General features: G+C 44.1%; 1 protein-coding gene across 1 annotated transcript in view; it reads right to left on the bottom strand.

Annotated features, from left to right (window-relative positions):
- Window positions 1-5848, bottom strand: part of snrka (SNF related kinase a) — a 14201-nt gene extending 8353 nt beyond the window's left edge. Inside the window, exons 1-4 of the mRNA XM_014178195.2 lie at window positions 5541-5848; window positions 3109-3446; window positions 2613-2831; window positions 2149-2395 (exon numbers count right to left, since the gene is read on the bottom strand). Coding sequence (XP_014033670.2) covers window positions 2149-2395; window positions 2613-2831; window positions 3109-3231 — 589 coding nt within the window. The 5' untranslated portion in view covers window positions 3232-3446; window positions 5541-5848. The remainder of the gene's footprint in view (window positions 1-2148; window positions 2396-2612; window positions 2832-3108; window positions 3447-5540) is intronic.
- Between the last annotated feature and the right edge of the window lie 17866 nt (window positions 5849-23714).

Genomic DNA, 23714 nt, shown 5'->3' with positions numbered 1-23714 from the left:
AACCAGAGGCGTCAGCAACTACAAACACAAATCGGATCATCTGCTCAGCACAAAAGAGAAGGATAAACTAGAGAGCAAGACAGAAACTGGCCCTGCGTCTCCACTCAGTCAGAAAAATGTGAAATGCTCCCTCTCTTTCTTTCTTTCTTTCTGGGTCTGAAGCCTTGGCCTCGGTGCAGGGGATGAATACTGATTCCCTTTGTCTCTCTCGCTCTTTTTCTTCCCCTTTCAGTCTCTCCCCTCCCCCTCTTGTTTTCCCTCTTTCTTTTTCATTTTATTTCCATCATTTAGTCCCTCTGTGAGGTGTTGGTACACCAGAGGTGCTAGGAGAAACACATTATGGTGTAGAAACCAATTTCATTGTGTATTGATATTTGATTTGGATGTTGTTATCTACCTCTTCTCCATTCAGAAGATAATAGATACAGAGTGAGATATAGACCGGATAGTTGCCTAGCGGTTAGAGAGGCGAGCAACCAGAGGGTTGACAGTTTGAATCCCGGGTCCGACGGGGAAAGTCTGGTGCGCCTCTCTAAAACCTGTATATGTATCAGGGGTTGGAACTGGTTGAGGGATCAGATCCTAGAACGAAAGTGATCTATACTGTTCCGGAACAGAATCGTTATTTTAAAAGCATAGTTAGCTAGCTTTGTTCCACCGTTAGCTATGCAAACTCTTTGAAGTTCAAAGACATTCAAAGTTCCTTCATAGAAGCCGCTCCTCCGTAGGTATACATTTGTGGGCCTAATTCAGATAATGCATGTCATAACAACAAGAGGCCCAGCGCTTCAAGCAAAGCTTCCTTTTCCACCCTCTCCCTCCCCACCCGCAAAGTTCCAGTCGCATCTCGTGCCCTACACTTGTCTGTCCAATGCATGTAAATAGCTTGCCCGCTATTTATAGCTTCTCTATCAGCACTGATTGGTGAAGTTATTTCATGTCAAGATAAATGTAAAAAAAATATATATATTTCAGAGGTTTAAAAAGGAACAGAAAGGAACAATATAAATTGTTACTTGTTTTTGGGTTCGAACCGGTTCAGAACTTTATTTTGCTGGTTGGAACAGCGAAACGGAACCAAAAAATAATGGTTCTCTTCAGAACGAAACGATTGGAAAATAATGTGTCTTTCAAAGGGGTTGGGTTAAAAGCTAAAGTAAAATTTAGGTTGGACCTTGTGTTGACCAATATATATATATTTTTTTACCTTTATTTAACTAGGCAAGTCAGTTAAGAACAAATTCTTATTTTACAATGATGGCCTACCAGGGAACAGTGGGTTAACTGCCTTGTTCAGGGGCAGAACGACAGATTTTTACCTTATCAGCTTGGGGTTTCGATCCAGCAACCTTTCGGTTACTGGCCCAATGCTCTAACCACTAGGCTACCTGCACTAGGCTACCTGCCACCCCAATAAAGTGATCTTAATATTAATGTCTTAATACTATAACCAGCTAAGGCACTACCCTCTGCAACACCTCTGTCGTTAGTTGTCTGATAGTTGTGAAAGTGTCCCAGTTTGTCTGCCAAGCAAGGTTGGGGTCCATTCTATTGGGACCAATTCAGTCAATACAGGAAGTAAACAGAAATCCCAATTCCACGTTTTCAATTAGAAAAAAAAAGGTCTTGGAATTTCAGTATACTTCCTAACTGTATTGACTTTGAAATGGAATTGACCCAAAAGCCAACTGCATGTAAGGGTCATTATTAGCCTGGTCTGTTAGATGATCTAGCAGTTCACCTGGGACAGATGGAGGACTGTATGCACTGTTCCCACCGGGAAGAACACACGCTGGACTATAGATTCTGGAGAGTTTAACACACACACACACACACACACACACACACACACACACACACACACACACACACACACACACAAAGAAAGAAAGACAGAAATCGAGCGAGAAAGAGAGAGAGCGATGGAGAGAAAGACAGAGAAATCACAGCACCACACAGAAAAGGCAGTATGTCTCAAATCTATCTGAAGTAAAGATTGCAATAACAACCTGCCACTGTTGATAAATCACAACAAGCCAGTCTGAAATCAGTCCCTTCATACATTCAAATACAGACACACTCCTACACACACACACCCTCCCTCCCCCTACCCCCAACACAAACATAGTTCCCCCAACAGACACTCACCCACAGCGGGCGCGTCATATTCATCTCCCAGCAGTATCTCTGGAGCAGAGTAGGCCAGAGAACCACAGGAGGTGGCCAGGTTCTCCCCTGGCTGGAACTTGTTGCTGAAGCCAAAATCAGTCAGCTTGACCAGGCCCTGCTTCTCAAAGAACACCACGTTCTCTGGCTTCAGGTCACGGTGCACCACGTGGAGCTGGTGGCAGTAGGAGATGGCATGGACGATCTGGGCAAAGTAACGCTTCGCCACCTGGAGGGAGGAGTGAAATCTTCAGCTTTAGTGATGATGATCATGATATTATGTTTTTATAGGTAGGGTGTTTCAATGCTGCATTTACAATGCTACACACACACACACACACACGAATGCTAGCAGGCACAGAAACAGGCAAGTACACAAACATGCAAGCACACACACATACACACCCCTCCCCTCCAACACACACACTCCCCCACCCACCACACACCTCCTCTGTGAGTCCTCCGTCGTGCTTCATGATGCAGTCGTACATGTCCCCTCCATCACCCAGCTCCAGGATTAGGTAGAGCTTGGTCTGAGTGTCGATGACCTCATACAGACGCACCACGTTGGGGTGTTGCACCAGCTTCATACACCTGACCTCCTGGAACAGGTGAGCTCTGGCTACTGGGTCCAGTCTGGACTTATCGATCACCTTCACAGCTACCTGGAGTGGAAATAATGATGATGATTATTATTATTATCATGTTCTTCATCAGAATCATCATCATCCTTCTCCTAGGACATATAGCCTCTGGCTACAAGGTCCAGTCTGAACTTAAGTGTCACCTTGATATGGAATAATAATTACAGGATTGCTAGCCAATCAATTACTTTACATTAATCAATCAATTTACTGCCAGTAGAAAATTAGAACCAGTAGTATTCCCTCTGGACCAGAATTGCAGTATCTTCCCACAGAAAAGACCAGGCAGACAAGCTACCTTTTCTCCCGTGAAGACGTGGCGTGCTAGTTTGACCACGGCAAAGTGTCCTCGTCCCAACGTCTTGTCCAGGTCGTAGAGCCCGGCGATTTTCCCATCGTGACCCCTCTTGAACCCTGCCATGGCTGCTGGGGATTGGGATGAAGTTGGCCCTATACGCTGATATAAGATCAGTTTTGCATTTTAGAGTCTGGATAGTTGGGACGGTGAACTAATCCTGGATCTGTGCCTACGGGAGTCCTCTACCACCGTATGATGAATTTGGCTTTAGATTCTGATCTTAGATCAGTCTTCTGCTAGTGAACTGGAACTCATGGTGCAGTCTGCGTTCCAGCCCTCTGAGAGCGACAGAAAGTGGGGGTTGAGGGGGAGGAAGAGGGGTGGGAAGGCAGAGAAAGGGAGATAGGGGAGAAAGAGAGTTGATCATTTTCACACACATAGGAACCATTCCAAACACCATAGAGAAGGTTTAGGCACACACACGCACCTGTCTGATTATACAATACTGCTTCCAGATAGGTGTAATTTTCCCCTTACAGGAATTCCTGCTCTGGTGCCAAGAACCACAGAGACATGACCGAACTGTTCCCAAGAACATTCCTAAAAGGTGACTATTCAGGTGTGTCCGTGTGTGTGCACAGATCCACCTTTTTGCTTTCACATTCTCAGATCAGTTCAGATGAACTGGGCAAGGGAAGAAAATACATTTCAGATGGGTAGGGCAAGGCTACCTCAGTGTGAGGACACACTCCAACCAGACAGGCAGGCAAGCAGTAGGGCAGGCAGGGTGTTGTATAACTGTTCCAGTAGTGTGTATTGATTACCCTGTCAGCACAACTGTGACACAATGTACTATGAAGGGTCAAGGTCTTACATTTCCAAAATACACTTCAACCACTCTCCACAATGTCAGCAAATATATACTGAACAATAATATAAATGCAACATGCAACAATTTCAAAGATTTTACAGAGTTAAAGTTCATAAAAATAAATCAGTCAATTAAATTGATCCAGAGGATCTCAAACATGCTTAATGGGTGACATGTCTGGTGAGTATGCAGGCCATGGAAGAACTGGGACATCTTCAGCTTCCAGGAATTGTGTACAGATCCTTCTAACTGGGGCCATGCATTATCTTGCTGAAACCTGAAGTGATGGAGGCAGATGAATGGCATGCCAATGGGCCTCAGGATCTCATCAGGATATCTCTGTGCATTCAAATTGCCATCAATAAAATGCTATTGTGTTCGGTGTCTGTATCTTTTGCCTGCTCATACCATAACCCCACCACCACCATGAGACACTCAGTTCACAACGTTGACATCAGCAAACCGCTCGCCCACACGACGCCATACACATTGGTCTGCGGTTCTGAGGACGGTTGGACGTACTGCCAAATTCTCTAAAACAACGTTGGAGGCGGCTTATGGTAGAGAAATGAACATTCAATTATCTGGCAACAGCTCTGGTGGACATTCCTGCAGTCAACATGCCAATTGCACGCTCCCTCAAAACTTGAGACATCTGAGGCATTGTGCTGTGTGACAAAACTGCACATTTTAGAGTGGCCTTTTATTGTCCCCAGCACAAGGTGCCCCTGTGTAATGATCTTGCTGTTTAATCAGCTTCTTGATATGCCATGCCTGTCAGGTGGCTGGATTATCTTGGCAAACAAGAAATGCTCACTAACAGGGATGTAAACAAACATGTGCACATCATTTGAGAGAAATAAGCTTTTTGTGCGTCCTGAACATTTCTGGTATCTTTTATTTCAGCTCATGAAACATGGGACCAACACTTTACATTTTGCATTTATATGTTTTGTTCACTGTATAATAACTGCATTATATCATTATTTATTACTAATATTTAATCATTATTGTTTTTCTTATTATTATTTAAGTAGGATATGGCAGAAGAAAATCAGCAACCCTGGCCTGGCATTACAAAGCTGACAAACAACAACTGCAGAACCCTAGCTACTATTTTTGGAAGACTAAATAATTGAGATAAGTGACTATATTTTGGGGACAAAATATCTGGCCTCCCTGTAGGCTATCTGAGTGTGCCACTCTGCCAAGGGGTCTGGTCCTTTATGGCACAGTGTTCATGTCAACACAGGACAACGCATGTGTCAACCCTTTCTTCCTCTTCCAAAATGTGACAGGCTGTCAAAGCTATATGGTGAATGTTATTTGTTACCGACAAAGAAACCCGCAACGAAGCCATGGCTTTTCAATGGCATTGGCGAGGTAGGCAAGCGCAGTGTTGATACACAAATAAAGGTACAGTATAATTTGAATAGCCTACACAGTATAGGCTGATATGTTTGTATCGGCCAAACAAGCCTAAGGTCGCCACTAAAAGCAAATACATAAAGATCCTATAGGCTACCTGTGTGTGGACGGTTACGGTATTTAGTTGACTTACCGCGCTGCGGTGAGTTGCAATGTAGGCTAATTCTGACCTTCCCGCTGCGTTCATTCGTTATAAATAATTCAATGCAGACTGCCTCGAAGAACGACCGTCGATTAGGCTACTAGGCTGTACAATGTGCTCTGATAACATCAGTCTTCAGCCTTGTCAATGGCACTAGATTTAGTTAGATTGAGCACTGAAAATAACTGCGGCTAATTCAAAGCTTCGGTGTGTGAATCTGATAGAGGCAGCAGTTCTCTCTCGCTCTCTGCTTTGGGGCGCATCGGTTCTAGTCATCTCTGACGTCAGAAGTACGTAAATCTGCAAACATCAACAACAAATAAACCACACCAGATGTATTTCTGTTTTTAAATTGACACACACGATATATCGAATAAAAACTCGAGCACCCGCATATCAATGCAAATAACCACAAATTGGGAAACTACTAGCCCAGAACACTGTGATCATTGAAGAGGCGCGTTATGCAGGTGCAGTGTGAGTATGTGTAGAGAGAAAGAGCAGGGAGGAAGAAGTGTCATTCATTCAACATCTCCACTCCCAACATTCCAGTCCTGGCCATCATTGTACCAAAGGAACCTTGGTGATAAAGTCAACATTGCAGAGGAGCCTCATCTAAGGGTTGGTCTTACTTGGGCACTCCTTGTTCTGCTCTCCTCACTCTCACACACAAACACACTTAAGTTCCTCGGGGGACACATCACAGACAAACTGAAATGGTCCACCCACACAGACAGTGTGGTGAAGAAGGCGCAACAGCGCCTCTTCAACCTCAGGAGGCTTAAGACATTTGTCTTGTCACCTTAAACCTTCACAAAAGTTTACAAATGTACAATTGAGAGCATCCTGTCAGGCTGTATCACCGCCTGGTACGGCAACTGCATCGCCCACCACCGCAGGGCTCTCCAGATGGTGGTGTGGTCTGCACAACGCATCACCGGGGGCAAACTACCTGCCCTCCAGGACACAACCACCCGAGCCACTGCCTGTTCACCCCGTTATCTTCCAGAAGGCGAGGTCAGTACAGGTGCATCAAAGCTGGGACCGAGAGACTGAAAAACAGCTTCTATCTCAAGGCCATCAGACTGTTAAACAGCCATCACTAACAGAGAGGCTGTTGTCTACATACAGACACTTTATTAATGCCACTTCAAACATTCAATATGTATATACTGTATTTTATACCATCTATTGCATCTTGCCTAAGCCGCTCGGTCATTGCTCATCCATGTATTTATATGTAATTATATGTACATATTCTTATTCCATCCTTTTACTTAGATTTGTGTGTATTAGGAAGTTGTTGTGGAATTGTTAGATTACTTGTTAGATATTACTGCACTGTCGGAACTAGAAGCACAAACATTTTGCTACACTCGCAATAACATCTGCTAACCATGTGTATGTGACCAATAACATTTTATTTGACTCACACACAGCATATGTTTTACTATCCTTGTGGTGACCTAAAATTGATATCCATTCAAAATCATATTTTCCCTAACCCTAACTCCTACCCCTAATTGTTACCCTAAACCTAATCCCTAAAAAGTCTTTGTCCTTGTGGAGACCTGGGAAATGTCCTCACAAAGGAGATTTCCCTTGTTTTACTATCCTTATGGGGACTTTTGAGGAAATCCGGTACCCACAAGGATCGCGCACACACTTTCGGCTGCTCTCTCTGTTCTATTCTCAACATAATAACAGATGTAGATGAATGACCTTTGGAGAAAACTAGGTGTTATTGCAACAACTTTATAGAGTTGTAATAACATGACTTTCTGGATTGGTCGAGTAAACATATTTATCAGATGTTATCGCAGGTGTAGCGAAATGCTTATGTTCCTAGCTCCAACAATGCAGTAATACCTAACAATACACAACAATGCAGTAATACCTAACAATACACAACAATGCAGTAATACCTAACAATACAAAACAATGCAGTAATACCTAACAATACAAAACAATGCAGTAATACCTAACAATACACAACAATGCAGTAATACCTAACAATACACAACAATGCAGTAATACCTAACAATACAAAACAATGCAGTAATACCTAACAATACAAAACAATGCAGTAATGCCTAACAATACACAACAATGCAGTAATACAAAACAATACACAACAATGCAGTAATTGTCACGTCCTGACCAGTAGAGGGTGTAGTTGGGTCAGGATGTGGCAGAAGGGAGTGTGTGTTTTATTGTTTCATTGATTTTGGCCGTGTGACTTCCAATCAGGCACAGCTGTAGAGGGTTGTGGTTGATTGGGAGTCACACTTAAGTTGCCTACGTTTCCTTTGTGTTTCGTGGGTAATTGTTCTTGTCATTGTGGTTGCACCTGACAGGACTGTGTTGGCTGTCAGTTTTGTTGTTTTGTAAATTGCATAGTGTTCGTTTAATTAAATATGACGAACCCTAACTCCGCCGCATTTTGGTCCACTTCTTCCTCAGACAGCCGTTACAGAATTACCCACCAAACCAGGACCAAGCGGCGGAAGAGGAAGGAGCAGCAGGAGTACAGCGTGATGGACCAATGGACTTGGGAACAGATCCTGGACGGAGAGGGACCATGGACTCAGGCTGGGGATTATCGCCTCCCGCAGTGGGAGATTGAAGCGGCGAGAGCGGAGAGGTGCTATTACGAGGAGAGAGAGCGCAACGAGCGCGAGAGGCAGCCCCAATAATTTTTTTGGGGGGGGCACACGGGACAGTCGGTGGAGCTGAGGTCGGAACCAGAGCCAGTCGGGATGACATTGGAGGTGAGCGAGGGATATGAGGCAGAGACTGTGACGGGGTTAATGGGGAAATTAGGAGAGAGAGAGATGAGAGAGCTGCTAGTGTGGTGCATAAAGTACGGCATTCGCCCTAATGAGCGTGTCGTGGGAATGATGTCACCTGAGGCAGCTCTCCATATTCGTCCTGAGGTGCGTGCTGGTTGTCTGGTAAAGACTGTGCCTGCGCCCAGAAACAGGCCTCCTGCATGTCTTCCCAGCCCTGCACGTCCTGTGCCTACGCCCAGAACCAGGCCTCCTGCATGTCTTCCCATCCTGGTCAAGCCCGTGCCTCCTCCACGGACCAGTCCTCCAGTGGGTCTCCCTATCTTGGTCAAGCCCGTGCCTCCTCCACGGACCAGTCCACCAGTGGGTCTCCCTATCCTGGTCAAGCCCGTGTCTCCTCCACGGACCAGTCCTCCAGTGGGTCTCTCCACCCTGGTCCCTCCTGTGCCACCTCCTCAAACCAGGCCTCCAGCGGGTCTTCCCAGACTGGTGAGTCCAGGGCCTGCGCCCAGAGCCAGGCCTCCGTTATGTCTCCCCAGCCTGGTGAATCCTGAGCCGGAGCTGCCAGAGTGGCCAGACTGCCCGGAGCTGCCAGAGTGGCCCTCCTGTCCTCCGGCCCAGCCCGAGTGGCCCGCCTGTCCTCCGGCCCAGCCCGAGTGGCCCGCCTGTCCTCCGGCCCAGCCCGAGTGGCCCGCCTGTCCTCCGGCCCAGCCCGAGTGGCCCGCCTGTCTGCCAGGGTCAGCCCGAGTGGCCCGTCTGCCCGGCGCAGCTATCGGCGCCACCGAAGTGGGTGACGCCGAAGGTGGAGCGAGGTCCACGTCCTGCACCTGAGCCACCTCCAGGATAGGTGGCAACTCAGACAGCCGTTACAGTAATACCTAACAACACAAAACAATGCAGTAATACCTAACAATGCAGTAATACGTAACAATACAAAACAATGCAGTAATACCTAACAATACACAACAATGCAGTAATACTTAACAATACAAAACAATGCACACAAATCCCCAAAATAAAGGAAATACAAACATTTTCAGATTTTCATGTAGATTTAAATCAAAAGTGTAACTCGGCCACTCAGGAACATTCAGTTGTCTTGGTGAGCAACTCCAGTGTATATTTGACCTTGTGTTTTAGGTTATTGTCCTGCTGAAAGATGAATTAATCTCCCAGTGTCAGGTGAAAAGCAGGCTGAATCAGTTTTTTTTGCAAACAGGATGCATGTTTTGGAAGAATTTTTTTAAATTTTCTGTAGAGGCTTCCTTCTTTTCACTCTGTCAATTAGGTTAGTAATGTGGAGTAACTACAATGTTGATCCATCCTCAGTTCTCCCATCACAGCCATTAAACTGTTTTAAAGTCGCCATTGGCATCATAGTGAAATCTCTGAGCGGTATCCTTCCTCAGGGACAACTGAGTCTGTATCTTTGTAGTGACTGGGTGTAATTAAAACTTCACCATGCTCAATGGGACATTCAATGTCTGCTTTTGTTATTTTTACCCATCTACCAATAGGTGCCCTTCTCTGTGAGGCATTGGTAAACCTCCCTAGTCTTTGTGGTTGAATCTGTTTCGACTGAGGGACCTTACAGATCATTTTATGTGTGGGGTACAGAGATGAGAGTTTTTAACATGACTTTGGAATGACTTATGGTCCATTCAACTTATGTGACTTGTTAGTCAGTTACTACTGAACTTATTTAGGCTTGCCATAACAAAAGGGTTGAATACTTATTGACTCAAGACATTTCAGCTTTTCATTTGAATTAATTTGTAAACATTTCAAAAAACATAATACCATTGACATTATGGGGTATTGTGTGTAGGCCAGTGACAAAAAAACTGAATTTAATACATATTAATTTCAGGATGTAACACAACAAAATGTGGAAAAAGTCAAGGGGTGTGAATACTTTCTGAAGGCACTGTAAATATACAGTGCATTCGGAAAGTATTCAGACCTCTTGACTTTTTCCACATTTTGTTACGTTACAGCCTTATTCTAAAATGTATTAAATATGTTTTTTCCCTCATCAATCACCACACAATAATACCCCATAATGACAAAGCAAAAACAGGTTTTTATAAATGTTTGCAAATGTATTAAAAATAAAAAACAGAAATACCTTGACATAAGTATTCAGACTCTTTGCTATGTGACTCAAAATTGAGCTCAGGTGCATCCTGTTTCCATTGATCATCCTTGAGATGTTTCTTCAACTTGATTGGAGTCCATTTGTGGTACATTAAATTGATTGGACATGATTTGGAAAGGCACACACCTGTCTATGTAAGGTCCCACAGTTGGAAGTGCATATCAGAGCAAAAACCAAGCCATGAGGTCGAAGGAATTGTCCGTAGAGCTCCGAGACAGGATTGTGTCGAGGCACAGATCTGGAGAAGGGTAACGAAAAATGTCAGCAGTATTAAAGGTCACCAAGAACATAGTGGCCTCCATCATTATTAAATGGAAGAAGTTTGGAACCACCAAGACTCTTCCTAGGGCTGCCCGCCCATCCAAACTGAGCAATCGGGGGAGAAGGGCCTTGGTAAGGGAGGTGACCAAGAACCCGATGGTCACTCTGACAGAGCTCCAGAGTTCCTCTGTGGAGATGGGAGAACCTTCCAGAAGGACAACTATCTCTGCAGCACTCCACCAATCAGTCCTTTATGGTAGAGTGACCAGACAGAAGCCACTCCTCAGTAAAAGGCACATGACAGCACACTTGCAGTTTGCCCAAAAGACACCTAAAGACTCTCAAACAAGATTCTCTGGTCTGATGAAACCAAGACTGAACGTTTTGGCCTAATGCCAAGTGTCACGTCTGGTGGAAACCTTTGTGTGGGTTCCTGAGTGGCACTACAGACCCTGGTTCGATTCCAGGCTGTATCACAATCAGCTGTGATTGGGAGTCCCATAGGGCGGCACACAATTGGCCCAGCGTCGTCCGGGTTAGGGTTTGGCCGGGGTAGCTTTGTGTCCACCAGCTCCAGAGTACCAGGACCTCCGGAAGGGGTCCAGTAAGGCCTGGGCCACTTTGCTTCCACGGTACTCAAGAAGGTTAAGCCTGAGGCACAATGCTATAGGGCTGCGGCTACACCCCCGGAAGCTGAGACCTTTCCCCCCGCTCCAAGATCATTAGCCCCTCTGCTGTTCGCCCCGTACCCTCCATATACTTCCTACCTGTCCTGTGTCTAGTACTAAACCATGTCTCACAGTCCTTTGTCTTCCAGGCCAACCCCTCCTCCCCGTGTTGTCAATGGCCATCCGGCGTACAAGGTGAGACGCCGCTTGAGGGTTCGACCACAGGGCAGGGGTTTCGAGCCCGGAGGAGAGGTGCTGGGTCCCCGCTAGGGACATCCTGGACCCAGCACTCATCGCCGACTGTCACCCAGGTATGCGCCCAGGTAGGACGCCAGGTGGCGGGGAGGTACTGTCATGCCCTGATCTGTTACACCTGTCCTTGTGATTGTCTCCACCCCCCTCCAGGTGTCGCCCATCTTCCCCATTATCCCCTGTGTATATATATACCTGTGTTTATGTCTGTCTGTTGCCAGTTCGTCTTGTTTGTTTGAGTCAACCAGCGTTTGTGTGTTCTCAGCATCTAGTTCTTCCCAGTCTCTTTTTTCTTGTCCTCCCGGTTTTGAACCCTTGCCTGTCCTGACTCTGTGCCTGCATGCCTGACCACTCTACCTGTCCCTGACCCTGAGCCTGCCTGCCGTTCAGTACCTCTGCCCCTTCTGGAGTACCAACCCCTGCCTACCCTGAGCCTGCCTGCCGCCCTGTACCTTTGCTGCTACTCTGGACTATCGACCCCTGCCTGCCTTGACCTGTCTTTGCCTGTTCCTGTTGCTACATTAAACATTGTTACTTCAACAGTCTACATCTGGGTCTTACCTTGGTTCTGATAGTTTAGCTTGTCTGGTAGCAAGGCATCAGTGTCCGCGACATGGCTGATTTTCCCTTTAAAATAAAACTTTGGTGGCGTTTTCCTCAGATTTGCTTTATTAAAGTCCCCAACTACAATAAATGCGGCCTTGAGAGCGTCACGGTTTCGGCTTGAGGGGGAATATACACGGCTGTGACGATGGCCAAAGATAATTCTCCTGGGAGGTAATGCGGTCGACATTTGATGGTGAGGTATTTCAGATTAGAAGAACAAAAGGACTTGAGTTCCTGTTCGTTACCTCAATCACACCATGAGTAGTTAATCATGAAACATACACCCCAGCTCTCTTTTTCCCAGAGTTCTTTCTTCCTATCCGCGTAATGTATGAAACCTGCTGGCTGTAGGAACAGGGACAGTATATATGGAGAGAGGTAGGAATCCGTGAAACAGAGTATTTTACAGTCCCTGATGTCTCTATGGAAGGAGATCCTCGCCCTGAGCTCATTTACTTGTCCAGGGACTGAACATTAGCGAGTAACATACTCAGAAGCGGGGGATGGTGCAGTGCATTCGGAAAGAATTCAGACCCCTTGACCCCTTGACCTTTTCTACATTTTGTTATGTTACAGCCTTATTCTGTACCTGCTCATGATGGCGCCGGAGGGGATGACTGCCGCCTTATCGGCTCTTAAAATAGCATGGTAGGTTGTTTGATTTTTCGCATTGTTCGTAACTTGATTTGTACATAATGTTGCTGCTACCATCTCTTATGACCGAAAAGAGCTTCTGGATATCAGAACTGCGATTTCTCACCTCAGATTAGACTAAGCGTTTTTCTTCAAAGAGTCGGATGGGAGGGATATACTACAGACACACAATCAGGCCCCGATTCCCGTCATGCGCTGGAGAAGGAAACTGAGATTCCGTGGAAAAAGATCAGGGTGCCTTGTGAGGATCAGGCGACGAGTGGATAATCTGTTTCTGCCTTTCGTCCTGCTAGCTAACATTCAATCGCTGGAAAATAAATGGGACAAACTGAAAGCATGTATATCCTACCAACGGGACATTAAAAACTGTAATATCCTATGTTTCACCGAGTCATGGCGGAACAACGACATTAAGAACATCCAGCTGCCGGGTTATACACTCTATTGGCAGGATAGAACAACAGCCTCTGGTAAAACACGGGGCGGGGGCCTAACAATATATGGGAACAACAGCTGTTGCACGATATCTAAGGAAGTCTCAAGGTTTTGCTCGCCTGAGGTAGAGTATCTCATGATAAGCTGTAGACCACACTATCTACCTAGAGAGTTTTCATCTGGTTTCTTCATGGCTGTCTACATACCTCCACAGACCGATGCTGGCACAAAACTGTACTCAATGAGCTGTATACCGCCATAAGCAAACAGGAAAACGCTCATCCAGAGGCGGTGCTCCTAGCGGCCGGGGACTTTAATGCAGGGAAACTTAAATTAGTTTAACCTCATTACTATCAGCATGTTAAAATGTGCAACCAGAGGGAAAAAAAATCCAGACCACCTTTACTGCACACATAGAGACGCAAACAAAGCTCCCTCTCACCCTCCATTTGGCAAAAATTTAAAGGAGGAAGCACCAGTGACTCGGTCTATAAAAAAGTGGTCAGATGAAGCAGATGCTAAACTACAGGACTGTTTTGCTAGCACAGACTGGAATATGTTCCGGGATTCTTCCGATGGCACTGAGGAGTACACCACATCAGTCACTGGCTTTATCAATAAGTGCATCGAGGACGTCGTCCTCACAATGACTGTACCTACATACCCCAACCAGAAGCCATGGATTACAGGCAACATTCGCAATGAGCTAAAGGGTAGAGCTGCCGATTTCAAGGAGCAGAACCTCCAACCCGGAAGCTTATAAGAAATCCCCCTATGCCCCCCGACGAACCATAAAAGGCAAAGCGTCAACACAGGGCTAAGATCGAATCGTACTACACCAACTCCGATGTTCGTCGGATGTGGCAGGGCTTGCAAACTATTAGAGACTACAAAGGGAAGCACAGCCGAGAGCTGCCCAGTGACACGAGCTAAATAACTAGACTCTTCCTAGAGGTGCCCGCCCAACCAAACTGAGCAATCGGGGGACAAAGGCTTTGGTCAGGGAGGTGACCAATAACCCAAATGGTCACTCTGACAGAGCTCCAGAGTTCCTCTGGGGAGATGGATGAACCTTCCAGAAGGACAATCATCTCTGCATTACTCCACCAATCAGGACTTTATGGACTCTCAGACCATGAGGAACAAGATTGTCTGGTCTGATGAAACCAAGTTTGAACTCTTTGGCTTGATTGCCAAGTGTCACGTCTGGAGGAAACCATCACCTGGCCAATACCATCCCTACGGTGAAGCATGGTGGTGGCAGCATTATGCTGTGGGATGTTTTTCAGCGGCAGGGACTGGGAGACTAGTCAGGATCGAGGGAAGGATTAACGTAGCAAAGTACAGAGAGATTATTGATTAAAACTTGCTCCAGAGCACTCAGTACCTCAGACTGGGGCAAAGGTTCACCTTCCAACAGGACAACGACCCTAAGCACACAGCCAAGACAACGCAGGAGTGACTTCGGGACAAGTCTCTTAATGTCCTTGAGTGGCCCAGCCAGAGCCTTGACTTGAACCCGACCTAACATCTCTGGAGAGACCTGAAAATAGTTGTGCAGCGATGTTCCCCATCCAACCTGACAGAGCTTGAGAGGATCTGCAGAGAAGAATGGGAGAAACTCCCCAAATACAGGTGTATTGGGGGTACAAATAAAGGAAAGTCGAATTTCTGGTTGAAAGGCTGTCACTCACTAGCATATCTAATATCTCGGCTGTAGGTAATAATGTAAGAAATAACAACAACAACAAAAATAACAAAACTAAAAAAGATATATATACTGTTTGCTAGGAACAGGGTGACTATGTCTGTCAGTGCCATCTTGTTTCTGTTCCTCTCCAGGGCCATGACTAGAGAACACTTGATTAGCCTCCTAATTATTCACCTCTTACAGTGCTTAACGAGTCAGATCTGTTTAATTACATGAAGTAGGTCTCTCTGCAATCCATGTGAGGGCTCTGTTGGTCTAACTTAACTTTGTATCAATACATTTTTATTCTGCCTTTTTTAACCAAAAATGACCTGTCCTAGAAAGGGCAATGAACAAGAGATCTAGCTGGACTAATAGCTAACAGACATCTCACCCTCCCCCTGCCCTATTAGTGTCCCGTGACTGTTAGTGTGAACTAAAACAGGCCTGGCAGGGCTAATAACTGACTGTTATGTTATGTAATATTTACAACACTTCACTGAGATATCAGTAAGTAGGGCCAGGGACATATATTCAGTAGAGTCCTGAAGCTACTTAGGTTAATGCTCTGACTGTGAACCTGGGTTTTTGAACCCAGTTTGTCTGCATCCAAAAAGGTGTTATCCCGAGTTTAAAGGGATAATCCACCACCAGAAATAAAAATCATTAAACTCTTGTCAATTTGGTGAAAGCCTGTTTGTGAAAGCCTAACAATTTTCTCCATAATTTAACTTGTAAACGGTCCATGCGTAAAATCAGGAAGTCGTGTAGGAACGTGTCATAGCTACATGGTTCTTGTCACTACAAATAGAGGATAACACACCAATCACATGTCATTACCTCCAGATCAACAAATCAGCCAATATATGGTATGGGCATACTTGTCTAGAACACCTCCATCCATTTATATTGTCCTGACAATGTATATATTTCATTTAGATGTGCTCAATCTAAACAGTGTAGCAAATTATTCAACTCAGTTTCTCCTTCAAGTACCATCTCGCAATGTGCCCTGTGTGTCTGTGGGGAAACATGGGAAAGGGTCGTTGTTACCATAGCAACATGCTCTGCACTCGCTCTGGGCAGAGAACTGCAAGTTGAACTCAGTGAGATATACTCCCCCAAATTGATAGTGCCGTTAGTTTAGGTAATTTTACAGCTAGCTAGCTACTTCACATGCTGATATTGACTTTGGTATTATTGTGTGTAGCTACGTTTGCTTGCTTGTCGATGACTTCAGCTGCAACAGATTCACTACAATTTTCAAATTTCTACCAACCCTGTTAATACAGACAAAATAAACATTTGTTCACAATTTTTTTCCCCCACATGTGTTATTTAACACTGTTTAACATTGTTAAACATAGGAATTAGTGGTTTGGTGTTGTCCTTTAAGTCAAGGTCTCTTTTACAGATGAGCCCTCCACAAATAAATCAAACATACAAAACATATTAACAAATGAAGACAATTATTATTTTATTAACCTTTATTTAACTAGGCAAGTCAGTTAAGAACAAATTATTATTTACAATGACGGCCTACCCCGGCCAAACCCTAACCCGGACAATGCTGGGCCAATTGTACGCCGCGCTATGGGACTCCCAATAACGGCCAGTTGTGATACAGCCTGGAATCGAACCAGGGTCTGTAGTGACACCTCTAGCACTGAGATGCAGTGCCTTAGACCGCTGCGCCACTCGGGAGCCCTATATTATAAACACATAAAGGGTGCAAATAAAACTAAAAGCAGCTTTACCACCCAACTCTCTGAGGACCGAAGGGGCCTCCAGTGTTGTCCAAGCCGGAGACCGGGTTTGGTCATTTCTAAGTCTAAATTGAATTACTTATGATAGATACATAGGAAGTTTCAGCATGAGTGCTTTGTAGATAAACACAATAAAATGCTGCTCTCTCCTTACATACAAAGAGGCCCAACCCACTTTTTGATACAAAACACAATGTGAGTTCTACAGTCGTGGCCAAAAGTTTTGAGAATGACACAAATATTAATTTCCACAAAGTTTGCTGCTTCAGTGTCTTTAGATATTTTTGTCAGATGTTACTATGGAATACTGAAGTATAATTACAAGCATTTCATAAGTGTCAAAGGCTTTTGTTGACAATTACATGAAGTTGATGCAAAGAGTCAATATTTGCAGTGTTGACCCTTCTTTTTCAAGACCTCTGCAATCCGCCCTGGCATGCTGTCAATTAACTTCTGGGCCACATCCTGACTGATGGCAGCCAATTCTTGCATAATCAATGCTTGGAGTTTGTCAGAATTTGTGGGTTTTTGTTTGTCCACCAGCCTCTTGAGGATTGACCACAAGTTCTCAATGGGATTAGGGTCTGGGGAGTTTCCTGGCCATGGATCCAAAATATCGATGTTTTGTTCCCCGATCCACTTAGTTATCACTTTTGTCTTATGGCAAGGTGCTCCATCATGCTGGAAAAGGCATTGTTCGTCCCCAAACTGTTCCTGGATGGTTGGGAGAAGTTGCTCTCGGAGGATGTGTAGGTACCATTCTTTATTCATGGCTGTGTTCTTAGGCAAAATTGTGAGTAAGCCCACTCCCTTGGCTGAGAAGCAACCCCACACATGAATGGTCTCAGGATGCTTTACTGTTGGCATGACACAGGACTGATGTTAGCGCTCACCTTGTCTTCTCCGGACAATCTTTTTTCCGGATGCCCCAAACAATTGGAAAGGGGATTCAGAGAAAATGACTTTACCCCAGTTCTCAGCAGTCCAATCCCTGTACCTTTGGCAGAATAGCAGTCTGTCCCTGATGTTTTTCCTGGAGAGAAGTGGCTTCTTTGCTGCCCTTCTTGACACCAGGCCATCCTCCAAAAGTCTTCACCTCACTGTGCGTGCAGATGCACTCACACCTGCCTGCTGCCATTCCTGAGCAAGCTCTGTACTTGTGGTGCCCCGATCCCGCAGCTGAATCAACTTTAGGAGACGGTCCTGGCGCTTGCTGGACTTTCTTGGGCGCCCTGAAGCCTTATTCACAACAATTGAACCACTCTCCTTGAAGTTCTGGATGATCCGATAAATGGTTGATTTAGGTGCAATCTTACTGGCAGCAATATCCTTGCCTGTGAAGCCCTTTTTGTGCAAAGCAATGATGACGGCACGCGTTTCCTTGCAGGTAACCATGCTTGACAGAGGAAGAACAATGATTCCAAGCACCACCCTCCTTTTGAAGCTTCCAGTCTGTTATTCGAACTCAATCAGCATGACAGAGTGATCTCCAGCCTTGTCCTCGTCAACACTCACACCTGTGTTAACGAGAGAATCACTGACATGATGTCAGCTGGCACTTTTGTGGCAGGGCTGAAATGCAATGAAAATGTTTTGGGGGATTCAGTTCATTTGCATGGCAAAAAGGGACTTTGCAATTAATTGCAATTCATCTGATCCCTCTTCATAACATTCTGGAGTATATGCAAATTGCCATCATACAAACTGAGGCAGCAGACTTTGTGAAAATTAATATTTGTGTCATTCTCAAAACTTTTAGCCACGACGGTATAACCATCACTAGTAATAAACCTAAGGGCACGATGGAACACGGCATTAATTGGTTTAAGTGTACATGCTGCTGCATATAGATAATACCCCCTTAATCTAAAATGGACATAACAATAGCCTGGACAATTTTACAAAATATATTAACAAAAGACGACATTTATAAACATAGGTCTCCATTACTCTGAACTCATAGATATAATAAACCCTTAATCTAAAATGTACATAAAAAATTGCCTGGACAATTTCCTTCCTATTATCAAAAGTCAGACATGCTTTGTTTGTGTAAAAGAAACCAACTTTGAACTTCAACTTCTTCACCAGCTCACTGACATGTTCTTTAAATGACAGTTTGTCATCAAGCCAGATACCAAGAAATATTTAGAAAGGAACTCACTCAATTTGTGTACCGTTCAAACTAGTCATTCCAAATTCATTTAAATCTGGGTTATGGGACCTAGGAAAAAAACATGCATTTTGTTTTGTTTGCATTAACTTTAGATCCAGTAGTGACCTCTGCAGTGCTTGACAATCAGACTTTAAATGTGAAAAGGCTTGGCCAACTGATGGAGCAATGGAATACAACACTATCAGCAGCATACAATTTTTTTTTTTTTTACAGCATTACCAATGTTATTTATATAGATTGTAAACCGTAGTGGGCCGAATATCAAACCTTGGGGCACCCCTTTATGTAACTCAAATAACTCAGATTTGACCCCATCTACCTTGATGGCCTGAGTTAAGTCATTGAGATAATTATGAAACAAGCATCTGTACCCAACCCTATTGAGGACAGCTTATTCAACAGAATAACATGGTTTACAGTATCAAAAGCTTTTCACAAGTCTACAAACATGGAAGCACAATTCTTTCTATAATCTAAGGCCTTTGCAATATAATTTACAACAAGCATGGTAGCCATGCGAATGTTCAGGTCTGATTCCGGATTGATTAACATTAAGAATACCATTTACAGATAGAAAATAATGTAGCTGTTTGTTGACCAATGATTCTAGTATTTTCGCAAGACGGGAGCCTGCAAATAGGTTAATTATCGAGATCACTACTATCCTCGCCCATGTGGAGTGGTAGCACAAAAGCTGCTTTCCACACTTTTGAAATATTTCATGATACTAAATAAAAAATGTGTGTAACTGAGGCAGCAATGACGGGCGCTGCATACTTAAGCAAAGACAGGTCCAAATTGTCAGCCCCTAATGACTTCTTTGTGTCAATAGCTAATAAGGCAGCGAGAACTTCTGTTTTTGTGAGTTGCTAAAAAGAAAAACCCTGACTACCATTTCCCAAGTCACGTGAGGTTGGCTGATAATGAATTGAGGCAACTGGAGGCTGTATGTGGGAAGAACAGTCAACCGACTGGCCAAGACCAGTATGACCACCATTTATTTCAAACAGAAAACCAGTTGAGATAAAAATGCTGATAAAAAGCATCACAAATCTTAACTTTTTCAGTCAAATGACTTGCTTAGGTGGGACGGTAGAGGAATTACCCCGCTTCATTGAATTAATGGTTTTCCAGAATTTAGAGGGATCAATAACAGTCTGCCACAGCGAAGTAGTTTGATATGGCCCGTTAAACCGAGGCGGTGCACTTATTTCTCAATTGCCTAAATAGCTGCCAATCAGCTAACGAGACAATTTGTCTAGCCTTGAAACAGGCTTGATTTCTTATCAAGAGGTCTGAAAGTACCGGAGAACCGTGAATTAGTTCGGTTTTTGACTTGAAAAGGGACCTGTTTATCAGTCAGACGTAAAAATGGAAGAGAAAAATTTAAGTTTCCAAACAGGGTCTGGAATTGAGTTATATAGAAGAAAAAAACTCAGAATAATATAGATCATGAAGAAATTCCTGGGGTGACATTGAAAAATTATACGAGACTCAAGAGTTTTTCAATTTGGTATCACTAATGCAAGCAAGCAACAGGGCTGTGGTCGCTGAAATCATTTGCAAAAACATCAATAGCCAAATACTTATAGGGACGGTTAGCCAGGATAAGGTCAATGAGGAGTTTGCTAGTTTTTCTTTACATTAATCCGAGTGTGTTTCGTTATTAGCTGAGCAGAGTTGAACTCAAGACAGATTTTTAAACTGATCTGAGGCATGTGTAAACCAATCAAGATTTAGATCTCCCAACACAACCAGTTCAGATATCAGAAAGGGTTTAAATAAATCAGAAATAATACCAAACAGCCTCGGCCGAAGCAGCTGTTGGTCGGTAGACGGCAGCAATAAATATATGCATATAAGTGCTTATAGGCATAAGTGCTTATAGGCACTTTTATAACCAACAGCTCACACATTCTGGAGATCTTACATAAAGCCCCACCTTTTTTTTGTGTAACATCGTCAGCAATGGCAACATCCTTAATAACCATAATGAAACTATTCAGCCAGGCCACTGAGACTATTCAGCCAGGCCACCAGCACCTAGACACCCAGAAATTCCCGTTTAGACTTTAGACTTCGCATATTTACATAACAATCCAACCGCTCTGCGAGATTTGAAAACAGCAGAAGTATCCATGGTGACAGAAGAGTCAACAGAACTGGGTATGCTAGCCACAATAGGCTTCCTGATTAGATTAAAAGTTGAGCTAATAGTAGAATTCAGGTAAATGTGCACACGATTACTACGACAATACCCATGCTTATGAGCACATGTAGCAAAACGATTATATACATTTTATTGGTCACAAACACATGGTTAGCAGATATTGCGAGTGTAACGAAATGCTTGTGCTTCTAGTTCCGACAGATATTGAGATGTTCGACGACCAGGTGTCCACATATTTTTGGTCATGTGGTGTATTTCTATATAAAAAAAAACAGGGCATTTGAAGACCTTGAGTGAACCACGTGTGTTCCGCAGCTTTCACATAGTGATCAGTTGGCAATGTCTCGGTACTATCTTTAGAGGATGTGTCAAATTGGCCAATCTCTTATCTTCTGTTAGATGGAAGCTGTTCTCACCCCCCTCATTATCCTGAGCCTGGCAGCATCTCAGATTGTTCCATTTTTGGTTCCCCATCCCTCCCACCCTACCAGAGAGTGAATCACCCCCCCCCCCCCCCCCCCCATCTCGTCTGTAGTCCAGAAGACCCTGCCCTCTTCATCTAGCCCTACACACAGCAGGGTAGTGCTACTGACAATATACTTCTCCCTGGTGCATTAATTTAAGATCTTGAACATAACCCTAAAATATTCTTTCAACTTTCAATAAGGCAAATCTACCCCTCAGAAGATGTGAACAGCGTTGATCACTTAGAAAAAGTACCACAAACCCAATTTTTTAGCTTGTTGACGTTTCTCAATCTTTTACCACCACCTACTGGATGATTAGAGAATAGCAGCGGCTTTTCTCATACCATCTACCACGATGCCAGTTACCATTTTAAACAGATACTCTCGCAACTGAATTAGTAAAAACAAACTGTACATAAACTACCATAATTTCATGCCAACTAAAGTAGTAATTTGTTAATCATTCGTGTTATTCAAGTGAGCCCTTCCTTACAGTAAAAAAGTTGAGCAGTCTTCTCTTACATCAGCCCCAGACAGTTATTGTGATTCTGTGATCTGTAGTTGTTTGGAGGTCTGCAGTGCAGATACAATCAGAATGTGTGATTCACAAGCTCTTTTCATGGTATTTCTATATTCCAGGTTATATTACGTTTCACCCTTCTGAAACTTGACAGATGCGGCTTTAGCATTGACACACCACAATGAACGGATAACAGCAGGGGAAGGCCACGGTAAATTAGAGATCAAATGCTGGGTGGCGATTCAACACAGATTAGTAGAATAGTGTAGAATTTAGCAGAAAATGTAATTCCATATTATAGTAAAGACGATACGGCCACCTGCTGCTTCTAACGGTCGTCGTCGCAGTTTGTCTTAATGCTTATTCATTGGTTGCATGTTTCGTCACGTTTGGTCTGATGCCCACCTGAGAGTTCTACTCAATGCACCATCAACGAGCGCTGATGAAGACTATTAAAAGTGCATTAGTGGCCTGGAAATACAATGCCTTTCACAGGAGGCAAATACTGTAATTATAAGGAAAATCTTTTGTCACCATTTTGATATCACCAGATTGACTTTAGATGCCGTATAATGTTAGCTAACATTGAGGGGACACCGGATTTTAGCTAGTTAACGGTAGCATTGCTAGCTAGCCATTTTTGACTCTCCTCTCGCCCCAACCTGGGCTTGAACCAGGAATCCTGTGCACACAACAACTGACACCCACGAAGCATCGTTACCCATCGCGCCACAAAAACAAGGGGAACAACTACTTCAGGTCTCAGAGCGATTGAAACGCTATTAGCGCGCACCACCGTTAACTAGCCATTTCACATCGGTTACACATGACGTAAGCAAATTTTACCACATGATAATGCTGGCAAAGTTGTCCCCACTAAACATTTGACTACTTTAGAAATGTAATAGTATTTCGAGCCACTCTAGTGTAACTTAAGACTAAACAGTAGTTGGCGCCCATCCAGAATGACTCGGTTTATCACGGCTTTAGGTAACCACCACGGTCAGACTTGTCACTGTTCTCACTGCTACCGCACGGCAAGCGGTACCTGAGCGCCACGTCTAGGTCCAACAGGATCCTTAACAGCTTCTATCCCCAAGCCATAAGACTGCTGAACAATTAATCAAATGACCACCCGGACTATTTGCATTTACACTGCTGCTACTCGCTGTTCCCCGCAGTGACTCGATACAGGTATCCCCTGTATATAGCCTCTTATTTTATAGTTTTTAATTTTTACTTTGTTAATTTAGTAAATATTTTATTAAAACGGCATTGTTGGTTAAGGACTTGTAATTAAGCATTTCACGTTATGGTGAAATGCTGTATGTGGCACATGTGACAACTAAAATGCGATTTGACTATTGCGCTGTGGGTAGTGGCTTGGAGGATGTTCATAACAATGGCATGAAGGCCCGGGTGGAGATGCAACGTTATGAATAGGCACACCCGGGTAAAGTAAAGGTGTAGAATGTTAGAGCTGAGTGTCATCAGCTTTTAGATAGTCCTGTGATTGACAGGTGGGTAGTAGTAAATACAAGAGGACGAAGGAG

The sequence above is a fragment of the Salmo salar genome, chromosome ssa27 (genome assembly GCF_905237065.1).
Source record: "Salmo salar chromosome ssa27, Ssal_v3.1, whole genome shotgun sequence".
NCBI lineage: Eukaryota > Metazoa > Chordata > Actinopteri > Salmoniformes > Salmonidae > Salmo > Salmo salar.
The sequence above is the reverse complement of the archived record's forward strand: the minus strand, read 5'-3'. Positions and strand labels throughout refer to the sequence as shown.